This window comes from Numenius arquata, chromosome 1 (genome assembly GCF_964106895.1).
Source record: "Numenius arquata chromosome 1, bNumArq3.hap1.1, whole genome shotgun sequence".
Taxonomy (NCBI): domain Eukaryota; kingdom Metazoa; phylum Chordata; class Aves; order Charadriiformes; family Scolopacidae; genus Numenius; species Numenius arquata.
This window is the reverse complement of record NC_133576.1, coordinates 109351552-109373902: the sequence shown is the minus strand read 5'-3', so window position 1 is coordinate 109373902 and position 22351 is coordinate 109351552. Positions and strand designations below refer to the sequence as shown.

Sequence of the window (22351 nt, the reverse complement as noted above, 5' to 3'; positions counted from 1 at the left end):
ATGGAGAACTTTGGCTGGAACTCAGGGTAAAAACGCAAGTTTACGATCTTTGGAAGAAGGGGCAGGCAGCTCAGGAGGACTAGAAAGACATCGTGAGTTTATGCAGGGAGAAAATTAGAATGGCCAAAGCCCAACGAGAACCTAATCTGGCTACTGCCATAAATGACAATAAAAATTTTTTCTATAAACACATTAGCAACAAAAGGAGGGCTAAGGAGAACCTCCATTCTTTATTGGATGCGGGAGGAAATATAGAGACAAAGGATGAGGAAAAGGCTGAGGTATTTAATGCCTTATTTGCCTCAGTTTTTAGTAGTAAGACCAGTTGCTCTCCGGGTACTCAGCCCGCTGAGCTGGTAGTCAGGGACAGGGAGCAAAATGAAGCCCCCATAATCCAAGGGGAAATGGTTAGTGACCTGCTACACCACTTACACACACACAGGTAGGATGGGATGGGATCCACCCAAGGGTACTGCAGGAGCTGGCAGAAGTGCTCACCAAGTCACTTTCCATCGTTTATCAGCAGACCTGCCTAACTGGAGAGATCCCAGTTGACTGGAAGGTAGCAAATGTGACACCTATCAGAATCAGAATCAGAATCAGAATCAGAATCAGAATCGTAGTGGTTGGAAGGGACCTCAGAGATCATCGAGTCCAACCAACAGTAAAAAAAAAAAACAAAAACAAAAACAAAAAAAAAAACCACCACAAACAAAACCACCACCCACCACCTGAACACACAACAACAACAACCAAACCAAAAACCATCACCCACCCACACAGCACCCCACCACAAACCAGTAATCTTGGACACTAGAGCATGCCCTGAAGAACCATGTCTACACGTTTCTTAAATACCTCCAGGGATGGTGACTCCACCACCTCCCTGGGCAGCCCATTCCAATGCCTGATAACCCTTTCAGTAAAGAAATGTTTCCTAATATCCAACCTGAACTTCCCCTGGCGCAACTTGAAGCCATTACCCCTTGTCCTATCATCTGTGACTTGGGAGAAGAGACCGACCCCCGTCTCTCTACAGCCTCCTTTCAGGTACTTGTACAGAACAATAAGGTCTCCCCTCAGTCTCCTCTTCCCCAGACTGAACAACCCCAGCTCCCTCAGCCTCTCCTCGTAAGACTTGTGCTCCAGACCCCTCACCAGCTTCGTTGCCCTTCTCTGGACCCGCTCCAGCACCTCAATGTCCCTCTTGTGGTAGGGGGCCCAAAACTGGACACAGTACTCGAGGTGGGGTCTCACCAGTGCCGAGTACAGGGGGACGATCACCTCTCGGTCCCTACTCACCACACTGTTCTTGATACAGGCCAGGATGCTGTTGGCCTTCTTAGCCACCTGGGCACACTGCCGGCTCATGTTCAGACGACAGTCGACCAACACCCCCAGGTCCTTTTCTGCCAGGCAGCTCTCCAGCCACTCTGCCCCCAGCCTATAGCGCTGCCTGGGGTTGTTGTGACCGAAGTGCAGGACCTGGCACTTGGCCTTGTTAAACCTCATCCCGTTGGTCTCGGCCCATCGATCCAGCCTGTCGAGATCTCTCTGCAGAGCCTCTCTACCCTCCAGCAGATCAACACTGCCACCCAGCTTGGTGTCGTCTGCGAACTTACTGAGCGTGCACTCGATCCCCTCGTCCAGATCATTGATAAAGATGTTGAAGAGAATTGGCCCCAGTACCGAGCCCTGCGGGACACCACTCGTGACTGGACGCCAGCTGGATTTAACTCCATTCACCACCACTCTCTGGGTCCGGCCCTCCAGCCAGTTTTTAACCCAGCAGAGGGTATTCCCATCCAAGCCATGGGCAGCCAGTTTCTCCAGGAGGATACTGTGGGAGACTGTATCAAAGGCTTTGCTGAAGTCCAGATAAACAACGTCCACTGCCTTTCCTTCATCCAGCAAGCGGGTCACTTTGTCATAGAAGGAGATCAGGTTTGTCAAGCAGGACCTGCCCCTCGTGAACCCGTGCTGGCTGGGCCAGATCGCATGGGTGTCCCTCATGCATTGCATGATGGCACCCAGGATGATCTGCTCCATGATCTTCCCAGGCACCGAGGTCAGACTGACAGGCCTGTAGTTCTCTGGATCATCCTTCCGGCCCTTCTTGTGGATGGGCATCACATTTGCCAGACGCCAGTCGGCCGGGACCTCCCCAATTTGCCAGGACTGCTGGTAAATGATGGAGAGTGGCTCCGCAAGCACTTCTGCCAGTTCCCTCAGTACCCTCGGGTGGATCTCATCTGGTCCCATAGACTTGTTTGCATCTAGGTGTTGGAGCAGGTCCCTCACCACCTCCCTTTGAATTGCAGGGGCTTCACTCTGCTCCCCGCCCCTGCCTGCTAGTTCAGGGGTCTGGATATTTAGGGAACCCCCTATCCTACTACTAAAGACAGAGGCAAAGAAGGCATTTAGGACTTCAGTCTTCTCCTCATCTTTGGTTACTATGTTACCTCCCTTATCCAGTAGAGGATGGAGGTTCTCCCGAGATCTCTTCTTGCTATTGATATATTTATAGAAATTCTTTTTATTGTTTTTAACATCCAAAGCCAGGTTGAGTTCTAGTTGGGCTTTGGCCTTCCTAATCTTTTCCCTACATAACTTTGCTATACCTTTGTAATCTTCCTGCGTGGCCTGCCCCTTTTTCCAAAGGTCATAAATTCTCCTTTTTTCTCTAAGCTGTGACCCTATCTCTTTGCTCAGCCAGGCCGGCCTTTTCCCCCGACGGCTCGCTTTACAGCGCGTAGGGATGAAATCCCTATCTACAAGGAGGGCTGGAAGGAGGATCCAGGAACTACAGTCCTGTCAGTCTGACCTCAGTGCCAGAGAGGGTAATGGAGCAGATCATCTTGAGTGCTAAGCTGAAATCCCACTATGGAGAGGAAAGATATAACCCAACTCCACAAAGTAAGAGTAGGATACTGCTCTGAGTACTTTCTCTGCCTGTGGATGCACTAAACAGACCTTTGTGAACTAAGGGCAATGGGACAGATTTCCATCATATGTTAGGTCAGAAGAAGGAACAACTGGTCAATTAATGATTAAGTGGCAGGCAATTCTTACATTTTTCTTTTCTTCAATATGTGAGACAATGCCAGGGCACTGTGTCACACGATGGGAAATTCCTGGTGTGTCAGCGTAGGTTGCAGGGAGGAGCAATGCTGCCAGATCAGAGACAGCTGGCAGATCCGAGGGTCCAGAGTACAACTGGAGCACAGTCTCAGACCAGGACAAGGTGCTGTGGTGTTGAGCTTCATGTGCATGACATACAGCACCCTCACTTTAGGGGCAGAAGGGTCTGAGCAGAAGTCATATATGTATGTCTTGCTCTTCAGACTCTTATGCAGTCAGGTCATCCATCACATTCCTCAGTATTTCCCCTAAAACTTGAAAGCTATTTGTTTCCCAGCACTGAAGATGCTTTTGAAGGAGACCAGCTTTGTTACCTGGCAGCAGGGATTGGTCTGCAATCAGCATCAGGCTAAGCCTACAAGAGCCTGCCACAGCAGCTGCTGTTGGGAGCAAACTGTCCCAACACTGACCCCCTTTTGGTTTAAAACCTCTTTGCTGGGAAATTCAGCTGCCAGCAGCAATGGAGGGGAAAGGGCCAACTAAGTACATGGCAAACTGCTCCTTTCTCTGTGTGAAGCTCCACATGCAGCAGCTCAATTCCACTACCAGGTAGCAATGGGAGGAAGCCAGTGCAAGCTGGAAGTCCTGCTGGGCTCCACAATTCAGGTCCACAGCTCAAGGTCCTCTTGTTGCTGAGCTTTTCCCGCATGTAATTCTAGAAAGAGCCTCTGTTAAAGGCAGTGTTCATCTCATTATCAATTCAATTTTTGTGGCAACCCTGCTAGGGCTTTTAATTTCTTGTGTTAAAACAACAAATGAGATGACCCGACTGCAATCTCTAATAGGTATCATGGGTCAGTAATCATTCATTTGTTATAGTGCCTCTCACCCGAAGGACGGAGATGAATATTTGTCCTCCTAATGGCAAGAGCTGTAAATTAGCTTTATTTCACTGTTAACTCCAGAGGCCTGAAAATTAGGATGACCAGCCTTTAGCTGGGAAGAAAATGTGTCAGCTCAAGGGATTTTTTGCATTAGGCAAATAGGCAGCTCATAATCACCCATTAAGCACTCACAGTGGCTGTCTCCTGGCATCCTTTGCTACTCCGAGTTGTGATTCTCCTGCTGCACTGAACATAGTGAAACTTTTCATGTCTGATGTCTGGTTCTGGGACAGTGACCCCAGCTCCACTTCTAGCCATGGGAGAGAAGTGGACATCTCTCATAGCTGCTGCACACTAATTTAATCTTTCCCTGAAAATGGGGATGTTCAAGATAGGGATGATTAATTGCTCTGTAGAGACCTTAAAGATCATCTAGTTCCAGCTCCCCTGCAATGGGCAGGGACACCTCCACTAGACTAGGTTGCTCAAAGCCCCATCCAGCCTGGCCTTGAACGCTTCCAGGGATGGGGCATCCACAACTTCCCTGGGCAACCTGTTCCAGTGCTTCACCACCCTCACAGTAAAGAATTTCCTCCTAATATCTAATCTAAATCTCCCCTCTTCCAATTTAAAACTATTACCCCTTGTCCTGTCACTACATTTCCTGACATATGTCAATCTTTTAGACATATACACTTAGGTGAGACAAATCCCACCCAAAATTTATCCAGCTGTTTGTCACAGGTGTTTCTTCTGCTAGGTAACGCTGCCCTTCTCCTTGAAGGGTTTGCAAGCCCCGTGTGTCTAAAAGATGTTATTCTCAGTTAACATGGACTCACTGTGGATTTGGAAATTGCAGGGTGAGCCTTCACTGCATGCTCATAGGGTGGAAAGGAGGGAAATGAAGGGTTTAAAAGACATCTGGAAGCTATGTTTGTAGGGGTATGAAGACTTTCAGACACCTAACAGCCTTCACTGAGCAAGTAGCTGCTGGTGAAGCCTTGGAAACACTTAAGTGGCTCCTCCTGGGAATGTGGATCTCTCTTGAAGCAGCTACACAAGTAATTCCTGCCTTTGGCCTGACAGGTTGTACAAGACACCCCATCTGCTTGCTAAGCTTAGTCCCTGAGTCTGCCCAGAGCATTCTTAGCCCTATACAAAACCAGGAGGGAATGTTGTGCCCATCCCGATTGAATCAAATTGTCACAGGTGCGTGCAGTTTGTTGCAGCAAAGCCGTGCTGTTCACCCAAACTGATGTCCCAACAGGGATCAGGGACTGAGCACTGGGTGGAGGTGCTGTGCCCTCTCTTACACACATGCACCCTGGCCCAGGGAGCAGGTAGGCAACACTGCAGTGTGAGAGACAGGGAGCAGATCTTCCCTCAGTGTCCCATCCCTGAGCCAGCATGCTTCCTCCCTCCAGCCCTGGTGGCCCTTTGGGACGAAAGAGAGAGGTTTGTCCTGGGAAAGAAAGGCTGAAATGTCTTTGATGGGATGAAATGAATGGTCTGTCATCTTGTTCAATAACGTGTCACACAGAGAACTCCATAAAAATATCTCTACGGAAAGCTGAAAATATGAAAAAAAAAAAAAATCCACCCCACTCTCAAGTCCTCAAAACCTATAAGTGTATCAGAATAGTTGTACAATTACTCACTTTTATGATGTGTAAGATATGGAGTATTGTACAGCCAGATAAGTTTATAAGAACATGTATTAAGCTACCTGCATAGGGAGTACCTGGCTGAAATTAAAACATAAAAACTTCCCACAAGACAAGTGAGGGTGTGAGGGGGGACATTAAAGTGCAAGAACGGCTTTGAACAAGAAATGTGGCAACGCTGGCCCCTTTCTCCCACACTTGCACTGAAATAGGAAATGTTAGGATGGAGATCCAGAGGAACCAGAGCCAATAGAAAAGAGCATGTGGTGCTGCAGCCAGAGCCGCACAGCATACGCCAATGAATTTCCAGCAAAAGCCTCCCCAACTTAAAATAACTAGGCTCCAGGAGCTGCAGCTCTGCTGGGTGACAGATCTCTCACCTCTGGATTCATGGTTCATGGTTCCCCCACGAACAACATTGTCGTCCCCTCATGACATCCAACCAGTCAGCCTCACCTCAGTGCCTAGCAAAATGATTCATAGATTCATAGATTGGTCCAGGCCGGAAGGGACCTCCAAAGGTCATCTAGTCCGACCTCCCCGCAGTCAGCAGGGACACCTCCTACTAGACCAGGTTGCAGATCTGGATGCAGATGATGGAGCAGATCCTCCTGGAAGATGTTGGAACATATGGAAGACAAGGTTGTGATGGGACAGCCAACATGGCTTCACCAATGACAAATTATGCTAGACCAATCTAGTAAACTTCTACAATGGAGTGACTGCATCAGTGGACAATGGAAGAACTATGGGTGTCACCTACCTGGACTTCTGTAAGACCTTTGATACAGTCCCCCACAACATTCTTACCTCTAAACTGGAGAGAGCTGGGTTTGATGGGTGGACTGTTAGATGGATCAGGAATTGACTGAATGGCAGTGTCTGAATACTTGCAGTCAATGGCTCAATATTCAAGTAGATACCAGTAACAAGTGATGTCCCACAAGGGCCTATAGTGGGACCAAAAATATTTAATATCTTCATTGATGACATAGTGGGATTGTGTGCACCCTCAACAAAGATTGCAGATGACACCAAGGTGAGAAGTGCAGTTGATTCTCTTGAGGGAAAGGATGCCATCCAAAGGGATCTTGGCAAGTTTGAGAAGTGGGACCTTGTGAATCTCATGAAGTTCAACATGGCCAAGTAGGTAGGGGCAACCCCCCATATCATTACAGGCTGGGTGGTGAATGAATTGGGAGCCGCCCTGTGGAGAAGGACTTCGGGGTACTGGTGGATGAAAAGCTGGACATGAACAGGTAATGTGCCCTTGTAGTCCAGAAAGCCAATCATATCCTGGGCTGTATAAAAAGCAGCATGGCCAGGAGGTCAAGGGAGGTGATTCTCCCCCTCTGCTCTGCTCTTGTGAGACCCCACCTGAGGGCCCACCTCCAGACCTGGGGTCCATAGCGCAGGAAAGACATGGACCTGTTGAAGCGGGTCCAAAGGAAGGCCGTGAAAATAGTCAGAGGGCTGGGACTCCTCTCCTATGAAGAAAGGCTGAGAGAGTTGTGGCTATTTATCCTGGAGAAGAGAAGGCTCTGGGGAGACCTTATTGTGGCCTTTCAATATTTATAAAGGGGGCTGATAAAAAAGATGGAGAGACGCTTTTTACGAGGGCCTGCAGTAACATGACAAGGGGCAATAGTTTTAAACTGAAAGAAGATAGGTCTAGATTGCACATAAGGAAGATATTTTTTATGATGAGGGTGGTGAGACACCGGAACAGGATGCCCAGAGAAGCTGTGGATGCCCCATTCCTGGAAGTGTTCAAGGTCAGGTTGGATGGGACTTTGAGCAACCTGATCTAGTTGAAAGATGTCCCTGCCCATGGCAGGGTGGTAGGACTAGATAATCTTCAAAGGTCCCTTCCAACTCCAACCAGTCTGTAATTCTGTGATTCTATGCTCCCTCTTGCTGGTGGCACACGAGGTCAGAGGGGAAGTGCCAGCGGGCTGGAGGATACTAGGGGATTCCCTCCCCAAAAGACCAGTGCTGCAGGAGGGGCAGCGTGGATACTGACTCAACCCCTCCTGGCTCGGGGAGACATTTTTGTCTCAGATCTGAAGCATTTTGACAGGACAAGTTGGAAAAAAAACCCATGCTGTTTTTCTCTGTGCTCTGCTCCTTCTGCAGGCAGAGCACTGCAAACTTGGAGGTTGTCAATACAGCACCTTTCCATAAACATGAATGTTAACTTAGAAGATTGTTGGGTGCTTTTTTACTTCAACAAAACCCTTTAAACTTTCACTCTATTAATAGAGGTAATTTTCTTGCTGTAGGTGGAACGTTGTCTTCTCTGGCTAAACTGAGCCTCCTTTTCTGTTCTTTCTTTCCACCTGCATCCTCCCCATGTGAAGAAAACTTCTAGAAGAACTATTCTTTGAGAATTTGAGGGGGAGGAAGAAGAAGGAACAGGCTATGATTTGCACAAAATTAAAAGAAGAAGTATTTATGACACAAGCCAAATGTTCCCACCGAAATGTCCCTTTCCTTACTGCAAAGAATATATCAATGAAACAGCAGCTTTCATTACACAGACTAAAAAAAAAAAATCCCCAGACTTGCAGTTTGGTTTTCATGCCCAAAGCTAATGCCTTGCATTGGTTTTCTGAATTGTTTTGCACTTTTTCCCCTTCTTTATGATTGACGGCACAAACTCAAGCCACACTTTCAGCTGACAGTAGAATAATGACGAATTTGGGGTTGTCTTGTAACAGGGACCCTTTTTTTCATTCATCGCCACACTTACACTGCAGGCACACAGAGCAAGCGCAAGCTGAAAGCTCAGGGCTGGGTCAAGAATGGAGAAGGGGCAGGGACATTCAGGGAAAGGAGAGTTACTCTGAGCCTGGCACAATTTGTTTTCCCCTCTTCACTTCCTAATGCTGTTGAAAGCTGAGCATGATCTCCACCACACCAGACCATTGTGGGTGGGTTTGAGATGCCCGTCACACACTGGTACCAGAGGTTCCTCAGCAGGAGGGAGGTGTTAATCCCCTCTTGTATCCTCCAGACACAGTTCTCAGGAGAAAGTCCTAACCAAAAATGAGGAGTGTCTTATGGCTGATACGTTGCTCAGTGATTGTTACGGAGATGTAGGTGTGGGCACAGCCTATGAAACAGGACAGGGAGCCAGTGTCAGCAAAACTGGGTGCCTTGTGCTCCCTCCCTGCTCCACATGCGTGGTCCCAGCCCAGGATCTGAGCTCAACTGTGATCTACCTGGCGTAGGCTTAATTGCTCATTGTCCCGTGCTAGTTACGATAGCAATGTGGCATAGACTATAGAGCAAACCCTTGGCCAGATGGTGTGTGTGGATGGGATTGGAGACATGAGTCCCACCAAGAGAGGTCGTGGGCTTGCTCAACCACCTAAAATAAAAAATCACCACCTCATCTCTTCTCTCCTTGCAGCAGGCCAGTAATGTTTTTGCTGGCCTTTGGCACTCCTGGGGTGCGTTCCTGAAAGAGCAGTTAGTAAATTTAAATGTCATATAATTGAGATAGCTGGAGGTTGCCTGATGGAAGGGAAGCATTTCGATTGTCTCAGGGTGGATTTGGTCTAATTATCTCAGATGACACCAGCAAATCTGCTCCTCTTGGAGACGTGCTGTTACTGTAGTAACTTGTAAATGAATATTGGATGATGAGTTATTAAAGCCAGTCTGAACTGGAAAGTTTATGAGCACAGTGGGCAATAATTTCTTCTTTTTTTTTTTTTTCTCTTTTCCATATTAATGTCTTCCTCAGTGTGAATGTAAAACACAAAATCAACAGGTCAGATATAGGGCTCTTGTGAACTCTGCCTCCCCTATCAGACAGAGCAGATGCAGCCTGGAACTACTTTATCACTTTGCTTTTAATTAAAGGCTATAATGCACTTTGCACTTTGTTAACAGGCTTTATACAAAATACAAAATGGATAAAGGATGAAGTGAATCTTCAGCTAATTCTACATTTTGGATTATCTCTTTTTACATATGCAGGCTGTTCACTACATCATCCAGAGACACAACCAGCATTGCCTCATGAGCGATCTGGTGATAGATAGGCGTTACACCCTGCCCTTCTAGAGCAAGAGATGACAGTGTGTGCCCTAGCTTCCGATACTTTCCCTGTGTGGCCAAGGGGATGATATTCAGAGCCATCACCACTGCTTAAACAAGGCATAAAATCTTACCCTGGTCCAAGAAGAAGGAGAACTTCTCCATGCCCCAGTGCCTCAGCAGTTGCAATGCAACATCCAATACTCTATATGATGGTTTGTTGTCACTGCATTGTGCCCAGTCCTAAAATGCAGCAAAGGGAATTCAAGTAGCAAATCAAGTCCCAAGGGCACGTCCCACTATCCAGCCTGGCTTCTTTTGTATCTGTAGTAGCTAGACCCCCTCTGCAAGGCTGAGCAGTCTGCCAGGAGGAGGTTCAGGGTCCCCCAGAACTGAAATGGAGAGGGAAATGGTCAGATTATCTCTAAACTACCAGAAGAGGAGGAAGCCCATGTATCTGATCTGCAGCTGCCCACCTCTTCCACCTCTGTTGCTGGTGGTAGCTGTAACTCAGGATCTGGGGTCTGGATTTGTCCCCAGTAGCCATTTGCACTTCAGGGAATATCCCTGTGGTAGAGACAGAGTCTGTCTCCGCTCCTTCCACAGTCATGGTGGGAACAACAGCTCCTGCACAACCAAAACACTCTCAGTTTAGCTCCTTCCTTGAGTACCTCTTCAAAGGGCTTCAAATGGTACAGGCAAGAGCATCCTTGTGGTCTTCTCCTCCAGGAACAGAAGCAGTTTATTGTCTTCTATTATTCCCCTTAGTTTTAAAAGGCCTTCAAAATATCCAGGAAGCAAATGTTTCTGTCAGAGGTTCCCAAACCCAAGTAATAGAGAGAAGAAAGGCAATGTGGGTGATGGTAGTGAGCATGGATGCAAGATAAACCTGCACTGAGCAAGGATGCTCCAGACACTATGAGTGAATCTGGTCCTGTGTGTTCCCACAGTCATGGTCTCATTCTGTCTTTACTCAAAGCCAGGATGCCTTTTTTCTGTTGTACAGATCTTAAAGCTAAGACTCATCATAGAATCATCTAGGTTGGAAGAGAACTTTAAGATCATTGAGTCCAACCATTAACCTTACACTGAACCACTAAATCACATCCCTAGGCACCAGGTCTACCCGTCTTTTAAATCCCTCCAGGAATCGACCACCTCCCTGGGCAGCCTGTTCCAGTGCTTAATAACCCTTTCAGGGAAGAAATTTTTCCTAATATGCATCCTAAACCTCTCCTGGTGCAACTTGAGGCCATTTCCTCTTTTTCTATCACTTGTTACTTGGGAGAAGAGACTGACCCCCACCGTTCTGCAATCTTCTTTTGCGTAGTTGTATAGAGCGATAAGGTTTCCCCTCAGCCTCCTTTTCTCCAGACTAGACAACCCAAGTTCTCTCAGCTGCTCCTCACAGGACTTGTGCTGTAGACCCCTCACCAGCTTCGTTGACCTCTCTGGACATGCTGCAGAATCTCAATGCCTTTTTGTAGTGAGGGGCCCAAAATTGAACACCGTAATCGAGGTGTTTCTTTGATCTTAAAACTAAAAGTCGTGCTTGGTTAAGCCCTTGGAGCAGGCACAGGACAATTACCCCAGAGCAGGTGATGTTTATCAACTTGCCAACCTGCCAGACCTCCACAGGTCCAGATGCTTCCATTTCATCGTTTTCATCTCTGTACCTTTCATTTATTTCAGCTAGCAAGTAACTGTGCTAGGTGCTCTACAGGAGCTGCCCATGTACATGGGTTTGCTTGTATCTACTCAGTGTATCTTATTCCTCAAAAAAAGCACAGAAAGGGATGTCAGGTAGGATCTAGTAAGCACAGGAACTAAACCAGGGTCATTTGTCTGCATGTCCGTGACCCATCTGCAGCTTTGGCTGAGGGTCAGTGAGGCGGTACATCTCTCTTCACTCTGAAACACGTGAAGTTTTGGTGTCCTCCCACCTGGGCTGGGAATGGTCCATTTAACTTGATTTTAAAGCAGGAGAGCATGACCCTGCTCCACCCTGCTGCTGTCTATGCCTGAGTGTCTCTCAAAAAACATCTAAAAGACTGAAACGCTTTAGTATGGATCTTGTGTATATTTCATTATAATTAATTGTTTTCAATATATTGAAGAATGTCAAGTTTCTTGATATTTTCAGTCTTGCACTTCAAGACTGCATGACAGTTTATGCTGAAACCCCTGATTTTTGAAAAGCAAGCAAGGGATTTTAATTTGAGAATAATGTCTTTCTTTCCATCTGGGATACATTTAAAATTCTGTAACATATCTTTGCTACATCTATTACTACCACAAAAAAACAATTTTCTTTTTTTCCAAAATATCTCTGAAAATATATGGCCTTATCTAAAATTTGAGTTCCTCTGACAGAACTGTGGTGCTACAGTGTGGACATGTACTAACGCAGCATTTTCTCTGCATACTCAGAGGTGTGTAATTAGCATGAGGACAGCCATTAACACATCCCCTGCACTGTGTCACCGAGTCATGCTTGATTATGTTGCAAAGTGAGATTAGCAAAATGAGCTTGAAGTTGTCCTCTTGCTGCCATTTGATAGTAGGGAAAACAAATCCTTCCACTGCCAAAGCTGCAACTAATATTCAGTACTTAAGAAATTCAACTGATGCATTCATAATGAATAGGATTTTGTGTAATTAAAATTTTAAATAAATCCCCAACATGAGTCCTGGCTTGGACTTCTTAATTTCAGATATAGAAGTACAGCTTTTAACAAAATAGGTTGAGGGTTGGGTTTTTTTTTCCTTCCTTCTCTTTTCTTTCATCTGAGAGATTTACAAAATTTCATTAGCATACTAAAAAATAGCAGAAGATAAACTAAATGAAGACCGGGATTAAAAGACTTGCTAGTTTCTTCATGTCACCTTTATAGTTCTTTTGAACATCTGTCCCTGTGTGGTGGGTGTAAGTAACGTGGAGGCGGATGTTAGTGGGTGGCAAAGCTTTTATGAGGCAAAAAGAAGCTGAGAATCAGAAAATTATTGGAGGCAGTTTCCATACAGATGAGAAGAAGCAATCAGACCCTGAGAAGCCAGAGAAGAGGAAGAAGACAGTAGGAAAACTGAAAACATGGCACATTTCACTGGCAAAGAAAATGTCGATTTGTTTCAACAGACACCCTGAACATCATCATGGAGCTCTCACCCAGATCATCCCAAAGCTGCAGGCCTGGGTCTCTCCTTGCCTGCAGAAATCTTTAGGTCAAAGCCAAAGCTTCACCAAGTTCTTGTGGCACGTTTCCAGGTAGCTGAGCTATTGCTCAGCTACCTAAGACTGACTGCATCCCTTGTTGTCCCTTGTCACACAGAGGGCAAAGGGGAAGATCAGATAAGTGATGACAGGTTAGCAAGGAGGTCCTATAGCTGGGAAGAGGACGATGTTGCCCTGGAGAGCTGGGGTCCACTCATGCCTCTGCCTGGAAAGCCCTGTATGATACTGAAGAGTCATTTACAACAAGCTGTTCATGGATGGCTTCTAGTCAGTCGATCTCTGCTCCTGAGTTGCTCAATCTAAAGTCTTAGACCTGATTTGCGAATAGTTTAGTCACTTGTAACTGCATCTAAGGTTAATGGAGGCTGGCTTTTGAAAATATCAAGTGCTTGAGGCGGCAATTCTACCATGAAAAATCAGGAGCTGTGTGATATAAGCAAGGCAACAACTTATGGTCAGTACACTTGGATCTTTAATCTCTCCGTGCCTAAACTCCTTGACCCAAAGCTGGGAAATAATACTGCTGTTGTACTACAGCTCAATATCATAGGTATCAACTGACAGATGCTTGTGATGAACAGAGACAGCCACAGCAATGAGCCTTGTAGAAGAAAAAATACTTGGCAAAATTAACTCTTCTCAGAGGCAATTTAAAAAAAAAAAAATAATTGCAGTCTCAAATTTAGAACTATTTTCAAAAGTAAGCTCATCATCAAAATGCATGGGCTTCTATCCCCCCAGATCCCACCACTTTTTAAATAAAAAATGTACCACAGCTGTTTAACCTGACAAAACAATGTGTTCTTCCCCACTGCATTATTCTTAGAGACATTTGAAACAGACCTGTAAGTGTTATGAGTCTAATGTATAAATATGTGTATGTGTGTTTACGTAAGCGTATATTCAGTTGAATACATATATTTTACAGTCAGCCTGAATCAGGTGTAATCCCAAACAACCTAAGTTTTACAAAGTTGTACACAAATAGGAAACTGGATCTCGAAGTGTGGTTGGCCATAGCAGGAGGCAGCGTTAGCACAGGTGGTGGGTCTGTGATGGGGGGAAAAGGGGCGAGCATAGCCCCTCTCAACCCCTGGTTCCCACCGAATGTGCTGTTGTGCTGCTGCGAACACACACAGCTCGTACCAAGTCTCCTGTAACCCAACCAAGAAAGCTGTGGCTGAGGAGGAAAGAGTTTGGATCCACAGAAGGAGCAGATACAGGTTCCCTCTCAGGAGGAGGTGACAGTGTCCCAGGGTGTGGTAAAGATGGACCAGGGCAAAGAGAGAGCACTCTCTGCTAGTTCAGGCTGGGTGACATGTCTGATAGCCTTATTGTCATGTCTGCCATTTTTTGTATGACCCTGCTGAGAAGTTCTGCTGTGATGACCATCAGTTTACACCATTGACTTCCCCAAGCAAATAGTCCAGCCCACGGGTGAATTAATGAGTGTTTGCAAAGTTGCGTGTGATCACTGGATAAAATGCAGCTGCACAAGTGTGAAGTGTATAGAAAAGGATGATTATTCACAGCACCTGCTTTGCTGTCAGAAACCCTTATTGACTGGGCAGCATATGAGTCCTTGTCCTTACTCCTTGGGATGTTCTTGGCACGTGCTGCACTGTTCATAGGTATGTAAAAGGCTGAATTTTTTTGCACATTATGTGCGTTACTGTAAATAAAAGTATGAATGGGATATTCAGGTTCCCAGTATAACACCGGGGAACACCAGAAAGTGCAGAAAGGTGATGTTTAACTTTCACTCAGAAGACCTGAGCCGTGTTTGTTCTTCTACAATGTGGTGGCGCTACTTGCCCTCCTTTTACTCCAAGATCATCGGGGTCTGGGTCCTCTCCCATGGGGTGGGAGGACTGGATTCAACCTTCCCTCACCCTGAGGGGTTTGCAGCAAGCAAATTCCCCATTTGCAAGTCAGGACTTTAATTGCAAGGCATTTGGCTGCTCAGAGGAGCCACCGCCTTTGCTTTCCAGTTTGAAGCTGTGCCAACGTGCAGCAGAGAAGCAGCGCTTGAGGGATCACAGTATAGCCGGTCCCTGTACCCCACAGGGCTGGGAGCTCAGCCAGCAGGGGTGCAGTGTGGGGTACTGCCTCTGTTTTCACTATTTTTGCCACAGTTGAGCTAAAGTCTTTGCTAGTTAAATTCCAAAAGGTCCCCCAGAGCATGAGGAGCAATACCAAAGCTCTCTCCCCTGGGTGGATGCCTCAGCTTTGCAGCTGTAGGCTCAGAGATATGCTTGTGTCTTCTCTACCTCTTGGAGATCTCTACCTCTTGCATCTACCCTTCAACCTTCCCCTAGATTTTCTATAAAGCCACTGGTGACTGGAGGTGTAACGATGGTAGGGAGCCATGGATTTACACCCTTGTGCGAACAGGCATCCATTTCTCTCTCCACGGACTGTGTTGTCTCGATTGCAGCAGGGGAAGCCCACAGTGGTACAGCTGTCTCGTGACTGAAACAGGGGTGCTCTTCTGCTCCTTGTCTAGAAACCAGTAAAACCTCTGTGGGTCTGCTCCGAGGATGGGTTTGGTCCTGGCTGTGTGTAGAGAGCAGTGTCTGTGGGCATGTTCCTTCAGCATCTCTTGAGATGAAGTGAATTGCACTTCAGGGCTCTGCATGGGCTGTAAAAGGAGCTGATGTTCTTCGGAGTTAGCCACCTACTCATCAGATGTTAAAGTTAGAACAGATAAGTCACACCTAGAGCGGTTTGTTGCATTTTTAGCAGAAAGTCTGTAGAAAGGCTGGGGCAGGACCCAGAAACCCTGTGTTCCGGGTCCAAATATAACATTATATTATTTTTTTTCTTATAATAAAAGCACCTTGTGTTTATAAATCGGTCTTTTCCAAATGACTTGTTCTTAAAAAGAATTACACTCTAATAAGCTGCATCATTAAAAAGAAATTTTCCTGTGAGCAGCAGAGCCTGGTTTCCTGTGGTTTGGTGTCTCATGGTGGGATTATCTCGCATCTAATGAGGTGCACTCTGGCTGAAGCCTTTTCTCCTGTTCATAAAGATGCTGTCTCATGTGAGTTCTCTGGTGTCTATAATACATTTGGGATAAAACTGCTGTTGTTTAGGTTCTCTCCTACCTGACAATGTAATATTGCTCACGTGGCAAGCTGTTCTTCCCTGGAGATGCAGAAGGGTCATACTTTGCTACCCTGCTGCCTCTTCTCACAAAACTGGTTGAAAATTAAAGCCTTTGAGACTTCTATCACACAGGTAAATTTGACTGAAATTGGCCAACAGGCTAAAAGATAATTAAGAATAATTAAAACAACAATACAATAAACCTAATTTTATTAGGTAATTGGGCAATAAATGATGGAAAGTAAATACCGGAGCGGATTAAACATGGAAAAAATGTTCATAAATATTTATCCAAGAATTTAAATGCACTCAAGGTGACCATTTTACACCCGTTTTGCATTTCAATTTCAGAGGTTCAATTCACAGCCATATGAAAGACCAACAAGAGCACAGGCACCCCAGTAGTTACACTTATACCTCAAAAGTAAAAGTAAAGTAAGTTTTCTGTGAGACTTTTCTTCAGAGACAGAGAATTTTTAAACATTTCCTTCAGAATATTACAAAATTTAACATTTAGAAACAGATATGTTGAATAATTCAGAAACCAGATTTTGAAGATGATTCTCACCTAGTCAGAGAATAAAAATAGATCATGTGGTTTGTGCTGAATTTCCAGAATTTTCAATAAACCTGAACTGGAGCAAAGTCACACCAAAAATCCTTTACTGAAGGGATTAATGGAAATGTTTCAAAAATGTGAGACATTAAAGAGAAATCTCAATTGTTTGCACATACACAAAACAAATCGCAAATGAAGGAAATGAGAGATACATTGAATAAATTGATCATTGTAATTTATTTTTCCAGTTTGTGAGCCATAGAAACATGCTTATCATAAAGTTATTTTTGAAGATACTTATATTTTCTTACCTTGGATACAGTTTAGATGAACGAGCTACCATTGCTCTCCATGCTTATCAAATTAGGAGAATGCATTTATAAATTCAATTACATCCTCAGTGGAAATGGTTTCTCTGACTCTGGTAATCTTTGGAGAGGAATTATACACAGTCTATAAAGCTTCACATTTCAAAACCTAATTTTGAATGTTATTCAAGAGGTTAATTTAAGATTCATCTTCCTAAAGAGGAGTTAAATAAAACTGATAGAAGGCTGAAACTTGTCGAGTGGTTGAGAGGTTTATCAGCATGTGAGTATGAGTTCATTAGTTTTAATTAGTATAATCACTAATGTTGCATTAACAGTTTGGTGAGAGAAAGTAATTGCTCACACCCACTGTATTAGATTGGGAGATTAGAATTCATTTTATGAGGCAATTAGCATTTCAGGGATTTTTTTAAAAGGCTTTTACGATCTGCCATTGCAGTAGCCTCCTTCACCAAAAAGAGTTTAAATTAACCATAACTTTCATCCTAATGGGATGCAAAAATTAATGTAGAATTAAGTGTGAACCAGCAATCCCACTGTGATAAGCAAGCAGCTAAAGCCACAAACCTCGATTAGTGTATAATGACCTGTTTTATTTTCCATACAATGACAGTCATTTATCTGCCCTCAATTCATTATCTTCTTGGAAAGTTTATATTCTTGAATTTTATACAGAAAAACAAATAAAATATGAGGAAGGAAAATTCAAACAGTCCTATTGAAGTCATAATTCTCCAAAGAAAAAGCTTCGAGGTTCAATAACAGGACTTAAATAGTCAATTATTCTTCATATTAAATGTCAGAGGAAGAAGAAACAGCTCCCTTTGATACCCAGTGCCTTGGGAAGAACTATGAAATTCACAGCAGGGTCAATCACAACCCTGCTCTGCCCATCAGGTCCCTTGGCAGCTACTGACAGAATGAGAATGGAGATCCAGGATTTTGTCATCCTGGTTGGCAAGGAAGCCCTCATATTCTGAGAGCTGGGAGAGCTGACCCAAGGGATCGCCTTCCAAAACACCCTGGAAAGCAAAAGTGCAAGTTCTGGTAGGGAAACTGCTTGCAGTAAGAATGCTTGCTCTCACATCAAGGCTGTAATGAAAGACATCGTGGCATTCATAGAGAGATGACACAACTCACTGTTTGTAACATATCTGACGCCTATTGTACTAGAACCCTCAGCCCAGGAATCATAGAATCATAGAATGGTTAGAGTTGGAAGGGACATTAAAAATCATCAAGTTCCAACCCCCCTGCCATGGGCAGAGACACCTCCCACTACAGCAGGTTTCTCAAAGCCCCATCCAGCCTGGCCTTAAACACTTCCAGGGATGGGCCAAGACATGGGGGATGGAAAGACATGGACCTGCTGGAGCGACTCCAGAGGGGGGCCACAAAAATGATCAGAGGGCTGGAGCACCTCTCCTGTGAGGACAGGCTGAGAAAGATGTGGTTGTTCAGCCTGAAGAAGAGAAGGCTCCAGGGGACCTCATTGCCCTCTACAACTACCTGAAAGGAGGGTGTAGAGAGGTCGGTGTTGGCCTCTTCTCCCAAGGGAATAATGACAGGACCAGAGGAAATGGTCTGAAGTTGCGACAGGGGAGGTTTAGATTAGATATTAGGAAGAATTACTTTACTGAGAGAATGGTCAGGCACTGGAACAGCCTACCCAGGGAGGTGGTGGAGTCGCCATCCCTGGAGGTATTTAAGAAACGTGTAGACATGGCACTTCAGGGCATGCTCTAGCGCCTGAGATTGTTGGTTTGTGTCTGTTTGTGGGTGGGTGTGGTGTGTGGTTGTGGGTGTGTTGTGGGAGGGTGTTTGTTTTGGGTGTGGGTTTTTTGTTTTGGTTTGGTTTGGTTTTTTTGTGGTTGGACTTGATGATCTCAAAGGTCCCTTCCAACCATGAAGATTCTGTGATTCTGTGAGACCTTACAGCAACCTGTCAATACTTAAAGGGGGCCTGCAGGAAGGATGGGGGCAAACTTTTTAGCAGGCTTGGCAACACCTCTCCATGGTTCAGACAAGACAGGTGACATTCATGTCATTGCATCCCCACTGTGTCCATACAGGGAGCTATGACCACAGAAGGAGGACTGTAAAATTAGTTAGAGTAGACAGCATGAGACAAGTGTCCAAGGGTGGAGGGACTGGATAATGTCCCTCTGGATCCCCCTTTGTGGCTGCTAACAGCATACAAACCATCTCCAAATGCACCATACAGTGTGCCACCACCAACCTGTTGCAGTAGGACAAGGGGCAGCGACTTTAAACTAAAGGAGGGAAGATTTAGACTAGATATAAGGAAGAAATTTTTTACAATGAGGGTGGTGAAACACTGGCACAGGTCGCCCAGAAATGTGGTAGGTGTCCCATCCTTGGAAACATTCAAGGTCAGGTTGGACGAGGCTCTAAGCAAGCTGATGTCATTGAAGATGTCCCTGCTTATTGCAGGGAGGTTGGACTAGGTGATCTTTAAAGACCCCTTCCAACCCATTCTGTGATTCCATGATTCTGTGACTCTATGATTCTATGATTATACTTGTTCCTGGTTAAATCAAATCTGTGTTCAAAATTAGCTGAATAAAGCCCAAATCTGCTATGACTTCAATGTGGCACGGAGGAGAGCAACTGTTAGAACTGTACTGTTGTTCCTGCAATTTTGGGTACATACATATGTTAAAAAATGCAGACATGGGGCAGTGTCCCAGGCATTATATAAAATCTTCCAAAAACCTATGTTAAAGCAAAATGTACATATATATACATATGTGAGTGTGTGTATACCGTTAATTCTTATAGTCCTTATAAGCATCTCCAAAGGAATTCAGAGGGAGACATTGTCCTCCTACACTTAAGCACCTAAAATTTAGATACAACTAGACAGATTATATCTGTCACAGACAGACTGCCTTAGTCACTCTGGCAGCATCCCGTGCCACCTTTAGGAGGTGAATTGCTCCCACTAAGATCTGAATCCACCACTGGGAAGGGCTGCCTTCCTCTATTGACTGCAGAGGCAATCCAAGGTAACCAGGTTTCCGTCTCGGGTGGCTGAAGTAAATGCTTAAAATTGGGTAGGATGAATCATGACAGGCGTGCCTGTGCCTTAGGGTTTGTCTATGCACTGAGCTATTGCAAAGAGCCATTACTCTTCCTGAGGAGCCTTACGTGTGGATACACTTTTGGTTGAATAAGACTCACTCATTTCTCTTCAACAACTTTGGCTTGGCAGAGGTAGAGTGGTTTGCTTCCTAGTCCTCACGTGGAATCCTTCTGCAAGAGCTGCTGCCTTTTCAGCTAGCTGCCCTACCTTAATCCAAATTTACTTGTATATATATTTTAGTATAAAAATGGCCTAAATTTGCCATCCATCCACCTTTGAGAGACATTTAAGATTTATGAAGGTAAACGCATCAATTAAGCACAAATACATTGACAAAAAAAAATAAACGAAGGTATCATATACAACAAAAACTTACTTTTATTTCACAAATTATGGGTGTTATAAAGCATATTGTTTCAGGAGAAATGCCTGTATTTGCCAGTGTGTTTCATTAAAGAATAATAAAGCCATACATATTTCATTTCCTTGTTCTGAGCTGCAAGAGCCTTAACTATATAACATGCCCCATGCTGTCCTTGCTTTGTTGGGCTTTTTTTTTCTTTTTAATCAGATTTTTCCCCCCAAACTAATGAAATTGCTCTTTAAACACATACATCACTTTCATTTGAAGTGACTTATCATGGCTCAAGTGGTTTCTCTCTTCTCCTGTGGAACACGGTAATTGCAAGCATCTTCTGCTGTGCAGATCCAGTCCTGGATTGCCCCTGATCTCAGCCTGGTTTCAGCAGTGCTGAGTTCCTGGTGTTCCCACTGGTGCTGTTTTGGGTGTGGTATCTGGTGACTGCTGTCTGCTGGGTCTGCACCGTGCATATCTGCACTGGTTCCTTGTCCACCTGCTATCACATTGTAATTTCTCTCTTCTTGTAGTATGCACCGACCCGCTGTGCAGCTGGGCAGACGTCCGCGGAGCAAGGAGTCCTTCCTCCCTGCAATCACCATGAAGCAGTACATGACCCCCAGCTGGTTCCCTGCACGTGTCCACTCTTCTCTTGCCCATGGGAAGGGCACCTGGAGGTGGTGGTGTCCCACCTGAGGCAGACCCACCGCATCAATATCCTTCAGGGGGCAGAGATTGTCTTCCTGGCCACGGACATGCACCTGCCCGCCCCCACGGACTGGATCATCATGCACTCTTGCCTTGGCCATCAGTTTTTGCTGGTCCTCAGGAAGCAGGAGAAGTATGAAGGTCATCCCCAGTTCTTTGCTACGATGATGCTGATCGGTATGCCGACCCAGGCTGATAACTTCACCTACCGGCTCGAGCTCAACAGGAACCAGAGGCGCCTTAAGTGGGAGGCGACCCCCAGGTCGGTACTGGAGTGCATTGACTCTGTCATTTCTGACGGGGATTGCCTTGTGCTGAACACTTCCCTGGCTCAGCTCTTTTCCGACAATGGAAGCCTAGCGATAGGAATTGCAATAAGCACCAGCAAAGTTCACAACGCCGAAGATGAAATGTGAGGGGGAAGAAGAAGAAGAGGAGGAGGAGGAACAATGGTGCTCTAGCTGCCTTGTGAGAGCCAGAACTTGTGGACTTTTCGGGGGGGTCTCAGGTCTTTTATGGTATTTAGTACTCATCCACAGTGGGCATTATGTAAACATTCTGTGGTTACGGTCTCTGTGTAATGTATTTACCATTTTGTTAATACAATTTTATGAGAAATTTTAAAGAGGCTAATCAATTTATTGCTGCCCTCCAGCATCACTGGAAACAACAGCTTTCTCCTGGAAATGCCACCCAGGGTCACTTATAGAAACCTTTGGTCTGATCATGCTATGCAAATGTGTTTCCCTCATCATCTGCCTAACTTCCTGTTATTAAGGAGGCCACTGTGCCTGGAAAAAGGTAAAGTATTCCACTAAGGGACAAGAGCACCCAGGTTTCCATACTAGCAATAGTGATTTCACTCTTACACTGTGGTCACAACTAAGTCTCAAGGAGTTTGCATTTTCAGAGCTCCCTTCAGCTTCTGAGAAAGCAACCTTCACTACCCAGTGAGAAGTGAAAACCTCAGAAGAAAAAGTCACCACCTCCACTGAGCTGGCGCCTGGGAAGCTTCATCCTGAATTAAAATGGGGATGACAGGTAGCGGGTGGTCACTGTGAGCGTGGTTAAATCTCACTCTTGTATCATGATGGGCAGTGAAACGCTTGCTGGATGGCCTGGCTCCAGGATAGGTATAACTATTGCCAGCCATTGGGACATTCTCCTTTTTAGCTGCTATTTTCTTAAGCATTCAGAAAAAGATTTTCAGAAAATAAAGTATCAGGGCAGCCCTAAGTTGTGTACTGATCTTGCTATTGAATTCTACACCCC

The 22351-nt window shown here is 45.3% G+C and overlaps 1 protein-coding gene across 1 annotated transcript in view; it reads left to right on the top strand.

Moving 5' to 3' along the window:
- SIAH3 (siah E3 ubiquitin protein ligase family member 3) overlaps positions 1–21495 on the top strand; it is a 54504-nt gene extending 33009 nt beyond the window's left edge. Inside the window, exon 2 of the mRNA XM_074157176.1 lies at positions 20902–21495. Coding sequence (XP_074013277.1) covers positions 20902–21495 — 594 coding nt within the window. The remainder of the gene's footprint in view (positions 1–20901) is intronic.
- Positions 21496–22351: the final 856 nt, after the last annotated feature.